Below are 13,863 nucleotides of genomic sequence, written 5' to 3'. Positions count from 1 at the left end.
GGCGCCGTTGCCTTACAGAGAGTGGAATGAGTGCTCCTTTACATTTCAAACCTTTTCTTCAGTTTCGTCAGTGCACTCATGAACATCTCAATCCTCAATAATTCCACCATCCACCATATGATACACATCTATTAATGAGTCTAAAAGACAGACATTTTTTTCTTAGAAAGAAAAGAACGATAAAATGTTTTATGAGTTTTAAAAAACAGGTTTGTTTCAGCACCCTCACAGACAGTAGAGATTTTGTTTAGGCGACACAAAGTCTGACCGACAAGGAAGCAGCAATAAGCGTCAGCTTCTGGCAGCTGAGGGAACATCTGGGTAAAAAAAAAAGATTATCCCAAAAGTATTCATAACGTTTGTTTTAACCTGCATTAAGTGTCAGCTCATGGGTGGGGTTAACTGAATTTGGCAAATTCAGGAACTACCAACAGAAATATAACATGCATAAATAAAGACTTGCAAATTAAGAGAGTGCTTGCTGCTCTGAAATAGTGAATACAGAGGATGCATTTCCTACTGGGACTGATATAGAAGATCATGTGATCAATGATTACCATTTTCAAAATTTGGATCCATTTTTAGTTATCTAAACTGTTAAACAATCAATAAGGAACCCCCCCCCACTTATTGAGCTTCATACAGGTCTAAAACAAACCATATGAAAGGTTGGTTAACTCAACATGACCAGGGATCTTGTGTTTAAGACCCAGCAGACGACCTGGCGAACAGGTAAAGCGCTGTGGCAAGAAAGCACCTGTCTGTTGCAAGCATACATTCTGTGTGAGTGTGTGTGTGTGTGTATGTGTGTGTACAGAGGTCTATGACAGTGGTTCAGCATCTCATGACTTAAATTAGAGTTACAGCTTAAGCAAAAAAACACAAAAAAACAAAATACTTGGCTGTAAAATATGAAGAAACTCACAGCGGGGTCATGAGGCTCGCACTCATGTGTTCATGTTTTTCCATTTAGTTTTATTGGTGAGTGTCATGGATACGATCAGGGACAAAAGGAATAAAAAAAGGCAGCGTATGTGTGTGTGTGTGTGTGTATGCGTGTCAGCCTTTTGTATTCTGCAACAGCGGCTAGCTTGGCTCGGCTACGTTTTTTGCCTTGACTCAGCTTGTTTTGGCGAAACACTGAACTCGTCCTGTTTACAGCACACTGCCTCCAGTAGGACTTTTACAGCAGCTGCCCAATGAAAGCAGACACAGAAGCCGACGGTGAATGGAAAACTCCGGCTCAGGCGTTTTTTGAATGTGCTATAAACAGGATTTGTTGATGCAGAGCGTTGCTTGTTTTTTTTTTTTCTCTTTCTCTCTCTTTCTCTCTCGGCTCGGTCCAGCCGGCCGGCTACGGTACCTGGAGTAGGAGGAGGCGCTGGGGAGGTTGGAGGAGTAGGGCTGCCTGAATCCACAGGAGGACAGGGCAGGATAGACTGGCTGGCTCTGCCTGCCACAGCACAGCACAGGGAGAGACGCCAAAAGCTTTACAAATACAAGTTTGTTGATCCCCGTGGGGACGTTCAGTCCTTCAAGTCAGTTTATTCTATTCAAATCTTAATCAGCAACATTTCTAAAAATCCTTCTAAAATATCTTTAAAATTTGCTCTACTGTGATACAGAGAGACTATTTTGTGAAGTCCAAACTTGCAAATCCACCATTCAGCATCTTCATTTGTATTTTGAAAACATCTTAAACAATCATTGGTTTCTTCCCTGTTACAGTGCTGATTTTGAAAGCTGGAATGAGAAGTAATTATCAGTTTTCTTCCAATTTCTTTGTTATTTTTTTTGTCGTGTTATTGCTGCTCCATCCCTAATTATTTATACAGTAATTAATATGATTTGTTTATCTTCAGACACTAAGGATTTGAACAGTTACACGTTTTTTTTGTTCTTCAGCACATTCAATTTGAAATAAAATAATGGATACTAAATTGAAGTGCCAAGTCTCATCTTTCATTTGTGTGGGAGAAATAGACCCTTTTGAGGAGGAAGCCTAGTATATAAAAAAGGTGCAACTGTCCAAATACTTGCGGTCTAGACTGTATATGTATGAAAGTTCAATGTATCTGTGAATATATCTTTTAAATTGGTATTTATTGTGTCATACAAAAAGAAAAGAAAAAAACAGAACCAGTATATTTGCTCATTGTTCTATATATATATATCAATATATATATTTATATAGTATCCAGAAGACACTTCACATCTATAGAAGAACCTCTTGTGATGCTGTGATGCATGGCGATCCCCCAGAGAGTCTGGATCAGCATTGTTGACAGCTGTGTGTCAATACTAGGCTTACCGGAAGCACAAACACAAACACAAACGCACACACACACACACACACACCATGGGAGGTAGAGGGTGGGGATGGGATGTAAGCAAGAGCCTTTGATATGTAGAAAACCACACTTCTACCTCCTGAGAGCCAATACAACACCCCCCCCCACCCCCCCACCCTTCACTGATTCATCCTCATGTTTCAGTGAATGCACACACACACACACACACACACACGTTTCCTCATCTCATCTCCCCCTTCTTCTTCTCAACTGTGTCCATTTGTCAGCCCACAGGAGGCAGTGCTACAGTAAAGCCCAGGAGCAGAGGCCCTTAGCTGGGAAGAGATCCAGAGATCACTGGGCTCAGTTCCTGGACTGGAGGACCATTCATGCCGTAATCCTGTTTTAACTGAGGTCACAGTACAAAACAGGTCAAGTGTTGTTCAGATAAAAGGCAGTTCAACCTAAACTGTACACACCGCGTCTCAGAAGCTATAAATCTGTCAATCACTTCGCTTTAGTTTGGACAGTCGGTCCGTGGCACCAGCGCACACATTACTAACATCAAAATCCTTACAAACAGCTGCTCCTGAGTGACGGTGATGCCGCACTCAAACAGAAAAATACTTCCCGTGTGAAAGGCATGGCTGAACAGAGGTATGCTGGGAATGAAATCTAAGCGATCTTCTCTATTGTGCCCGTCAGCAGCTTACAAATTTTCTTTGTTACACTTTGACTACAAGTGACAAAAAAGTAATTACATCCCTTCAGACCAACGGTAGCGCCATTCAAAAGGTGGAGAGTTTAAAAATGTCAATGAATGGCGGCAAAAGAGGACAGCTTTCACGCTTTGTTTAACCTGTTTCTTCTCTCTCGTAACACTACAGGCCTCAAAAAGACTTCTGTCTGCTCTCTTCCTCTACAGGTATTTATTTAAAGCACCAATAAGTACAATTTTACTGCCTCTGAGAACAAAAGTGACCATAAAACGTGGATTTTGGCTTTATTTTCTAACTTTTTGGCTTGAACTTGAACTTTATTTCTGTCAACTGACATTTTAGACACAGCCAACTTCTACCTCCCACATACTTGCAATTTCAGTTGCTCAATCATGGAGAACAGAAAGATATTTCAGCAACAAAGGCTCAAAATGTAATTCTTTAAGTCTCTTTTTATGGTGATGTGTTTCTATTTAGACTAGATTTCTATGTTCTAATTACCAAGCTGTAAAAATGCAACTTTATTAATTGCGTGTATCACTTACAGGCAGAGGCGGGGAACGTGTCCCCTCAAAAATTTGAAATCGGATGGCTTTAGAAATTGTTAGATTCTATTTTCACAAGAAGTGTTTTTAATTAGTCTTAATAATATAGTATATTAACTAAAGTTGCTTTTTTGTATGTTTTATTCATATTTAACTGTGCCTGCTAAACAAAGTCCACCCCTCTCTGTTTAGGCTACTTGGTTCCTTCCAGCTTGAAAAAGCACTGCGATGTAGAAACAAACAATCTTAGCTCACGCCATAAAACAGTGTGACTTTATTGAATTTGTAAATTTGTAAATTACTTAGAGCTTCAGAATTACCCTATTTAAAGTGTCTTTAGCATTTGAGGTTTTAACCGCTAACATTACTGTTAGCTTGTTGTCCTTTGCTAATATTAGTAGCTAAATTATTGTGTTTATCACGACAAATTTGCAGCACTGAAGTGCGTTCTACAATAACAGGTAGTGGACATAGATGATTTTGTTTTTATCAAGAGTCACACAGTGTAAGTAAAAACAGTAGCTACATGTTTGTGAGCTTTCTTTATTTAATGTTAAATCATCAACAGTGCTGGCTAGCTAACCAGCTAACGTTACCACTGAGTTTAAAGCCTTTTCGCTAACTTTTACTAATATTACTATAACTAATATTGCTATTTAACGTAATATAGTGGTAATAAGAGTCATTCAATTATAGTTGTAGATAGTGATAGGGGGCAGTTTGATCACAACCAAAGAAGCCAAAGCAGATTATTACTGGTAACAACTTGGTTTGGTGTGAGCATTACAAATGCATTGTGAAACTGCGTCTCCTCAAATATGACAGCATTGCTTACAGGCCACTGTACCTTAAGAGGACTTTGCTTTGGTTGATAGAGGTTAAAGAGTCTTTTTAACATCTGCTTCAGCTCTCATTACTGTATTTAATAAAACAACATTTTTGTGAGACTCATGCTCCCATCACAGTGGTCGCCACTGCAAACTGCATCCTTGCAAACAACAAAATAATTCCTGACGGCCTCCTGACCCGGGGCAACCAACCAATCAGCCAAAAAAACCTGGGGGACATATGGAGGTGGTCGAAGAGGGACAGGAGGCTAATTGTCAAAACAACAGAAAACAAAAGTTTGACATTTAAACAATCATTCTCTATGTTCCCTCCTCCTCCTCCTTCAGCGAGTAAAGCACACTACGAGTGGCCAAAACAAACAGATAATCTGGGTTAGAGGAGATTAGCTGTTAATAAGACTTGTGAAAATCCATAGTGAAGTGTCTGAAAAAGATAAAACGTCTGACGTCAGACTTGAGAGACGTCTGGGGGGGACGGACAGCTCGTCCTACAGAAACACGAAAAAACTGACATATACACACATGTGAGCAAATGCACACACAAAGTTTTAAGCCTCCGTTCCAAATCTCCGTGACATTTTGATGTAAGCCTTTAACTGTTCCTGCAGGGGATTTGTCCAGGCACAGATAGTGTAGGTTGTAATAAATGGATTTGCGTTGATCCATAAATCAATGGAAGCCTGACTTAAGACGTTCACAATCAACCAGCGTGACATTGCAAGCTCATAATCGACGCTTAATTCAACTGATGAAAAATGAAACAGCTGAATATGGAACAGATGTGGCTGTTATAGAGAGCTTTCTTCATCACTGCTGCTGCTGCTGGTGCTTGCTGCTGCTCCGTCCCCATAAAGAACTATTGTAAAAATCTAATCCAGGATAGACACAGGCTGAGAGGACTTCTACTGGATATAAGCCAAGAACACACTCATTTTGATGGATAATTTGTGAGTTTATAATCTACCTGCACCTGCCAATTTTAAGTCAATTTTATTTATATAGCGCCAAATCATAACAGAAGTTATCTCAGAGCACTTTTCACTTTTCAATATTGTTTCCCCCGTGAGCAAAAACTCCCTTTTAATGGGAAGAAACCTCGAGCAGATCTGGGCTCTGGGTGGGCGGCCATCTGCCTCGACCGTTTGGGAACATGACTTGTGCTCACTACCGTCTCTTGTTTCTCCTTTACAAGATGATTCCTTGGCAACGATTTAGTTTTAAATCACATAAAGTCTCTTTTATTGATAATTTGATTTTTACTCAGTAAACATACCAAAGGATTCGCTTGTGACTACTTAGACACAGACCTTTAGTGTCTCTAATGCAGTTTACTTTAACATGTCATTCAACATGATTTTGGTTGACGTTTCATTTAAATTTTAGCAGTTGTCTGCATTCCTTTTGTTTTGACCAGAGGTTGAGAGGTCGAAGTAAGAGTCCTTAAACACGAGGGATCAAAGAAGGTGGTTGCCATGCCAATGGGACCTCGGGTTATCCGCTCTGACAGCAGGTGAGACAGTGATGTATGGACCACTGCCCTAGGTCAGAGTGTGTACGTGTATATGTGATGCTGTGAAACAGTGATAATGATTGTAGAGATTAGCAAATGACTTTTTGGAGTTTGGACTAAACCGCAGAAGCATATTTGTGTCTCAAAGAGATTTTTTTCCTTCAATCATTCATGATAACACTTTGGCAGTAATATAGTAATAATTCCTGTTATTAGAAGCAACATGCAGTATAATATTATCCTCAAAGTAGTGTAAAATCAGTGCTTTTTATTATCTGCATCGTCATTTAACACATTTGGTTACAAAACTGCTGCTCGTAGCTGCAAATCATTTACAATAACAGCTGCTACATTTTTTTTATTTGAAGTAATGTCACTCAGTATTCAACATTACTGTGTAGTATCAGTTCTCATCATCCCAATCCTCAAAAAAACTACCTGGTGCCTTTAATGATAAGCAATGAATGTGAGTTATTACAAGGTCATCACAAGTACACAAAGGACTGAGTGAGTCACAGCGTGTACAGCTATGTGTGTGTCTGTGTGAGACTCACCAGCCCATGGATGGAGTGATCTGGCCGACGCTGCCTGGAGGGAGGGAGTAGTACCCTGAGAGGTCCTGGGACTGGTGCCTGTGAACGCCTGCAGGACACACACACACACACAAACACACACATTAACAGCATTGTAATCTCTTTTCTGTCTAACATATTGTTACTTAAGAAGTTCACACACACTTATAAATTATATATGTCGCAATTTATCTGTCTTCTAAACATGTACACACTCATTAGGTTGGGTCAGTGCCCCCTGGCCCTGAGTCTATGGGCTATTAGCACTATTAGTAGTCTGGGAACCTGATATTAAGCACCGAGATGCCCTTAACACAGGTCACACACTCCCTGTGTGTGTGTGTGTGTGTGTGTGTGTGTGGGACCCTCCTCTGACATCTACACTGGGTGCTGATGTAGCCAGTTAGTTTCACTGGTTATTTTACACAAGTTAGGGACCGTGGTAAAAGTTCCCACATTTTAAAACACACAGATACACTTAGACATAAACCAAAACATGGATACAAACAAACCGTCTCACATTCCCCATCTCTACTTTTAGCAGAAATGTTTTCCAACAAAAGAAACACAGACAGCTTGACTCTGTGTCCTCACACAGTAAATATCCAGTCTGTCTCTCCCTCGGTCTCTCTCTTTGTGCCCTTCAAAGGAAGTCATTTGTCAACAGGCAGCACCTAGCACTTAGCGCAGCCCAGCTGCTAACCTGTGTTTGCAGCAGAGGAATGCTGTAGATGACTGTAATTTGGCCGCGGCTCCGGGCCTGCTTCAGGACCCTGAGCCGCTATAAATCTGGACGACAGGAATGTGACTGAGTCAGTCGACCTGTCTCACCACTCTGATCCTTCCTCCCCTCCCTCTGTCTGTCCCACCACACCCTTCCTCCCTTCCCCTCCTCCTGTTCTCTCCCTTCTTTATCACAGTCATCCTTCTCTGCGTCTCTTCCCAGAATCCATCCTCCCATATTACTTTTATGGTCTTTCCGTTATTCATTCTCACCCTCTCCTCTGCCTCCTCTTTTCTTGCCAGAAGCTCTACTGTATTACATAAACATGTAAACAAGATGATAGAAATCCTATGTTATCGTATCTTTTTTGTTCTTAGTCACATAAATCTATTTATTGTTTATTGCCTTTATTTACTATTTTAATAATGTGGCTTGTGTGAACTTGACTTTGCTCTTCAGTCCTCAACAGAACCTCAGAAAATATAAATATATTGTTTAAAAAAAGTAAAGACACAGTGAAGTAGTAGGCTAACTGAACAAAACAATATTATATATATAGATATATATATATATTAAAATTAGAAGCATAAGCTTGTGGTAACTGTTCCTGTGCTTGAGTAAAATGTTTCTACAGTAAAGGTTAACTGACCAGATATTACACTCGTTAACAGGTATTTAAACACAGATTCAATGAGATTTATTGTGATAAATTAAAAAAAAAAAAAAAGTCACTCTATCCATGTTCACAGCCATAACATTACTATATAGACAAATGATAAATGCGTGTGAAGAGAGAGTTGAAGAGGCAGAAGGGACTTTCTCTCAGCAGCGTGTATCTAATTCAGACATGTAAACAAGGTTTTACATTTGACTTTATCGGGGTAAACTCCACTTATTGTAAACACGGGGTTTACCCTTATAGGCAGGCGGTAGAACGCCTTGTAGCATGTAGCTTACAGTTTAGCTTGCAAGCACTGAAGCAGAGAATTGTTAGAGAAGTTGTACAGTCCTGCCTCAGACACAAAACATAAACAGCTGCCTTCAAAGGACGGCTTCACAATTGTTCAAGTCTGTCTTTAAACAACAGTCAGGTGCCCATGTGAACACTGAAACGGGTTTAGCACGCTGTAATCATTCCTCCTGTTCATACCGGCTATTAGAAGATCTCCTCCAAATGCACTTTCAACGTTAGCGTCGGGAGACTAAATCTTTCAGCCTTCGTTTTGAGCAAAAAAAGTATTTAAAAGTTTATCTGAAGATAATATGAGGCTTCAGCCGTCTGCGTTAGTCACATAAAGTGGATATCTTCCACAGTTACAGTCTTTTTTAGTAAAAAAATTCCCTCTATGTTTTGACAAACGTTGTTTTTGTCTTCAACTGCAGTGGAAGGATCGTAAGAAAAAGAGGCAATTTGGCACTAAAAAGACTAACTTTAAAAGATATTGAATTGATAATTTGAACACCTGAAGCCTCACATTAGCTTCAAATAAATGTTTAAATATATTTTTGCATTATGAAAGGATCTCATAATTGTTGGTATGAACAGGAGGAATGATTACAGCAAGAAAAACATGTGCCAATGCATGTTTGGGACTTATTCTTTAAAGTGGACACAACCAACATGGGTTATTTTATTGCTTTCTCAGAGGCTTCCCTTAAAGGCTGCAGTTAAGAACACTGATGAATAATGGGATTAATGACAGTCAATGTTAATACTTTAGATATTAAGATAGCAGACTTTACATCTTTTTTTATTTTAAAACACCCATGTTCCCTGAAATGACTGTATGGCTATCATCAAAACAGAAATCCTGAAAAAAAAGCGTGGACAAGTTCTACTTTAGTTATTAGTCTGTCACACTTGAATGTGATGGAAACATGACGCTGGTTTCTGTAAGTCACGTTTCTGCTTCAGCATTGACACCGTCAGCCCTGTTTGTTGTTGGGAAACCTGAAGGGGAAAATTAACAGCAGTAATGGGGCAGTTTTCTTTGGAATGCCCCTTTTAAAGCGGCCGTCTAATAACAACTGCAGCAACTATCTCACGGTCTCCATGTCAGCGTCTCGGGAAACACTTCAAAGGGAAACCATTTGACTCAAACTGGCTCTGTGTGAGCTCGGTATCAGAACGCGTGCATGTTAAACCGAGAGTCAAAGAGCTGAAAATAGTATTCCTGCACTGATAAAGTGCTGTGGTGGTTATAACCACTGAGAGTGAAAGCGCTGCAGCATCTGAGCCTTTAAATGACTTGACAACCAGCCTGTGTGGTGTACATAAAAGGGCCCAAGACCAGAAGAAACTTTGTAGTGTTTTGTTACAGTAAGGGCGGTAATGAGCACTAACAAATTTTTATTGTAGTACAGGGGCCGTTACTTTTGTTAGGAGAAGACATCAAACGTCAGAGTAATAGTAAAAGTTACTTATTACAGTGCAAAAGTACAGTGTCTAAAATCCAGGTTTCATATGACTTGACTCTCATTTATTATCATATTTCATTTCTAATACACACTTTTCCTCATGTTTTGTCATGCGGCCATGACACTGTAGTCTAGACACTCTACTCATTATTTGTCATCACTTTCTCACACGTACAGTTCCTGTTTGAATTTTAAATATTTTTGTATGCAAGATAGATAATTTTTACTTATTCTTTAAGTGTTTTAGCTTGTGTACTTTATGTTTTCTTCTCATTTTTATTGTATTCTTATAATGTGTTTTTTGGTTTGTGTTTTGTCCTTGTTTCTGTTTGCAAAACAACTAATTGCCACTTGGGGACACATAAAGTGATTGACTTATAAAGAAAAGAAAACATATAAGATGACAAAAGCAAAAGTCTAAATGTTATTTCATATAATTAAAAGGTAACAAGTTGCTCCAAAAGTTAGTTACTTTAATGTAATTGTTATTGCATAATCTATTGTCCTACATGCTGTTAAGATTAGAGACCAAACTCAGGAATAAAATAAATAATAATAATAATAAAATTTGATTAGATTTTGACAAATCCCACAAAAACAATAATGCATTAGCCTCTAATTGCACCAAGTCCATTGGTTCCTACTAAAGATGTGACTTATAATAATGGGTAACAAATATATAATTTAGTTTAAAAAAAGACTAATTTCAATGTAGTAGACATTAATTAAACAGTAGCAAATAACGTCTTTGTTTATTCCCATATGAACACGCATTTGGTGCTTTAGTTATAGCAGCCGTGTACTTAAGTTGAAATATACTACAGTGTTTATATTCCTGGTAAAGAAGGAACATATCACCCAGCGCAGACCTCCTCTGTGCAACAGTGGAGGTCTGTTGCACAGAGGAGGTTATTATCAGCCTTTGACAACACATGTAATACCTTAAGACCATGCGAAACCATATAGTAAGTGTTAATCATCAACACATGACAGCGTGACAGTGAGCAGACGTGTTTCATTTCTGCTTTTACACGTTACACCGTACTCTACCCTCTATTGTCTGAGCAGACACTCATATCTGAGAAACAGTCAAAGCGGTGTGACGGCGCTGGATCGACTGGGATCGGCTCGACTTTTGAAACGCACGTTGAATGCGGTGTTATGGTTGACTGAACTGACCAGTCGGGGCGCAGGATGTCAAACGCAAACCGAAAGGAGGATATTAAAGCCTGAGAAAGACTTAGTTTAGCTCTCTCTTTTTATTTTGTGACTTTTGAGCGCAATTTTGTATATGAAGGGTGCTATATGAATAATGTTTGTTGATATTATTATTATTAAAACTACAAGTGCCTTTACTTTAACTGATTGAAAATGTAAACCTAGTAAACCAGAGAATTATAAATTCTTTAAACAGATTAAACAAAGATATAAACATTAACAAAGGGGCCATTAAAATAATGATAAAAATAAAAAAATTATATTTCCAAGCAATTAACACAAAGTAGAGAATGGCTACTATATATTTTAACAGAACATTTTAATTGGGATTGTTTAATCTTTCAGACAAATGAACACATCTTTTTCTGCTCAAATGTGACAGACATGATAAGTCACTACGTAATTAAACCGAGGTTTTGGTGCCCTGGAGTTAATAGTAAACTGTGATTTTAAAAGGAAACAGAAACCTTATTCTTGTTTGCCTCCACTGAGCGTCTTGCACAACACTTTAGCAGAGCAAACACTATCTGTCATGGGGGTTTGAAGCTTTCCATCCTCTACAACTTTCCACTCTGCTGTTCATCTGTTGTCAGATATAACAGCGATATCAGAGTAAAGTTTTACTTTGCTATGATCTAACTAGTGTGAATGTGAGGAACACACACACACACACACACACAAACACACACACAAAAACCAGGAATAAAAATGCCGCACTGTTAACAAGCTCTCTGGTTGCCAGGGAAACTGGCATCCTTGCATCCCTCTGATTTTCACTGCGAGTCTCTTATTTTTAAGTCTCTTGCAGTATCGGTGTGAGGGTGATGACGTAAAGCAGGGCTTAGGTGTGACAACGTCTGTACCTCCACTGTCATGCTTTGAAACTGCGCTGCAGCTAAGTTTAGAACTTGGGAAAATATTCATTTTACCCCAAAATGCTGCAAATATATTTCCACTGAGCTCTACTTCAACTGACTGATTTTAGGTAAGAGAAGAGATTTCAATGAGTCTGATAAATCAAGCGCATCATGCTAAAAGAGGGACGTTACAGTCCGTCATGAAGACAGAGTGAAGACATAAGACACATATAAATAAACCCCTTAATCTGCAGTAGCTATTTTGAGCATATTTTCAGCTTATTTTACCTGCCTCTGCTTAATAATTAATAATTTCTTGGGAACCATGGTTAATGGCTTAATTTGAAGAAGACACCATTTGTACCATTAAATGTACAATATAAGCACAGATTACTAAATTCATTAGTTTCCATTAAAATTAAAAAAAAAATACAACGAAAAACACGCTTGACATGTTTTGTTTTACAGTAAACCTACTACAGACCTCCAGTAAAACTATTTAAATTTGACATTTTCTGGTTCCCACATTTCTTGTCCGCAAGCTCACAGAATTTCAGGTTGAAATGTAAAAGTACAAAGTTTTTACAGGGCAATTAGTAAAAAGTATCCGTTTCTTCAAAACCTCTCCATTATGACTAAAATGTATTCTTTAATATTTCAATAACTCATTTTTTAACAGATAATTAGTTACAGCTAATGATAAACATTTTTGCAAGTACTAACAACAACAATAGGAGGGAATTTTAGTGGGTATAGAAAATGTAGCGGTAGATACGCATGTGTCCAAAAAACTATCCTCAATATAGCCAAACCTATCCAAACAATGACATGAAGCAGTATTGCAACTGCGATTAGGCAAGTCATATTTCTACTCCATCTGCCAAATTAAGTAAGAGATTTTAGTGTTTCTGATAAATCAGGTGCACCATGCTAATGTGCATGTGGATGTTATAGTCATACAGACAGAAAATAAAAGCACTGACATGAGACACAGACACTGTAAGGAGTTTTTTTCTTACTTTTTTTCTTACTATGAGGGGAAATTAAAGGGAAAATCAGGGGTTTTAAAAAGCTGAATTACTACTGAAAGTGAGGCGGTAATGTTTAGGCAGCGGTGAAAACAGACAGTGGGTGCTGATGGAAACTACACAGGAAGTAAACTGTTCTGTGAGAATAAAGTCAGAGCCGGGAGCTCAACGTGTAATAAAGGAAGACAGGTGTCAACACTAAGCAGAAGTATACCCAAAGACTTTCCCTGTTCACAAACAATGCATGATTACTATAGTCAAAGGCTGCCACCAGCGTGACGTCATGAAAGGAAGGACGAACATGAGAACACTCTGGAAGCAGAGCAACAGGAGTTAAATTATGAATTTTCATGCTGGTCAACCCTGATATTAAAAAAAACCCTGGTAACCTTTAAATGCAAGTGACCACTCATGCATCACTTCTATGTGAGTGATATAATTATAGGCCTGGAGTCTGAGAGCACAGTGGTGCACAAAAGAACTCAGAGCACAAATATTACATTGGATAAATATGGGGCTTTTTTCCCCCATCTTTATTCAAGAGCATGGTCTTTCAATTTGAGAGCATGATTTTTATATTTCACGTTCAGTTTTTGTAATTCTTTCCCTAAAAACCCTTCCCTCGCACTCAACTAGTCCCTGCTTGCGCGTAGATTTGCTCTGCTTCTGCTCAAACTGCAGTATGCTTGCACTCAGATGTATTTTTGCTTGTACAGATTTCCTTCAGCCCTTCTCTTTGCACTCTGGCTGCTTCTGTTGTGCTTGTGAAATGTCTGCTCTCAGATTTTTTTTTGTGCAATACTACCCAACCAATAGAAGGCCAGGTATAGTGTTGACCTATGAAATAATCCCTGCCTCCTTCCGGGCACGTTCGCTTTACTTCTTAGAGCATCCCATATGGGCGGTTCATCCACTCCCACCCTCCAAGGCTTGTTTTTGTTTTGACATGACCTGCTTTGACATTGTGGGTGTATGTGATGTGTTGTTGTGTGTGGCTTTGTATTTTGCGTAGTGTGTCCTGTGTGGTTTTTGCTTCGTACTGTTTGTTATTGTGTTGTTATATGTTTTAATTGTAAGGGACTGCAGATGAAAATTAGCTTTAAAGCTAACTCTGGTGCACATTGTCCCAATAA

The 13,863-nt window shown here is 38.8% G+C and overlaps 1 protein-coding gene across 11 annotated transcripts in view; it reads right to left on the bottom strand.

The window, feature by feature from the left end:
• tcf7 (transcription factor 7) overlaps positions 1 to 13,863 on the bottom strand; it is a 114,512-nt gene that overhangs the window by 13,923 nt on the left and 86,726 nt on the right. For 8 of the 11 annotated variants that reach the window (XM_067608589.1, XM_067608585.1, XM_067608586.1 and 5 more), the window contains 2 exons: positions 6,468 to 6,555; positions 1,364 to 1,453 (listed from right to left, as the gene is read on the bottom strand). In XM_067608589.1, coding sequence (XP_067464690.1) covers positions 1,364 to 1,453; positions 6,468 to 6,555 — 178 coding nt within the window. The remainder of the gene's footprint in view (positions 1 to 1,363; positions 1,454 to 6,467; positions 6,556 to 13,863) is intronic. The other 3 variants (XM_067608587.1, XM_067608588.1, XM_067608595.1) reach the window with 1 other exon arrangement.

The sequence above is a fragment of the Thunnus thynnus genome, chromosome 13 (genome assembly GCF_963924715.1).
Source record: "Thunnus thynnus chromosome 13, fThuThy2.1, whole genome shotgun sequence".
In the NCBI taxonomy this organism is placed as follows: domain Eukaryota; kingdom Metazoa; phylum Chordata; class Actinopteri; order Scombriformes; family Scombridae; genus Thunnus; species Thunnus thynnus.
Note: the sequence above shows the minus strand (reverse complement) of the source record. Positions and strands in the feature narration are given on the sequence as shown.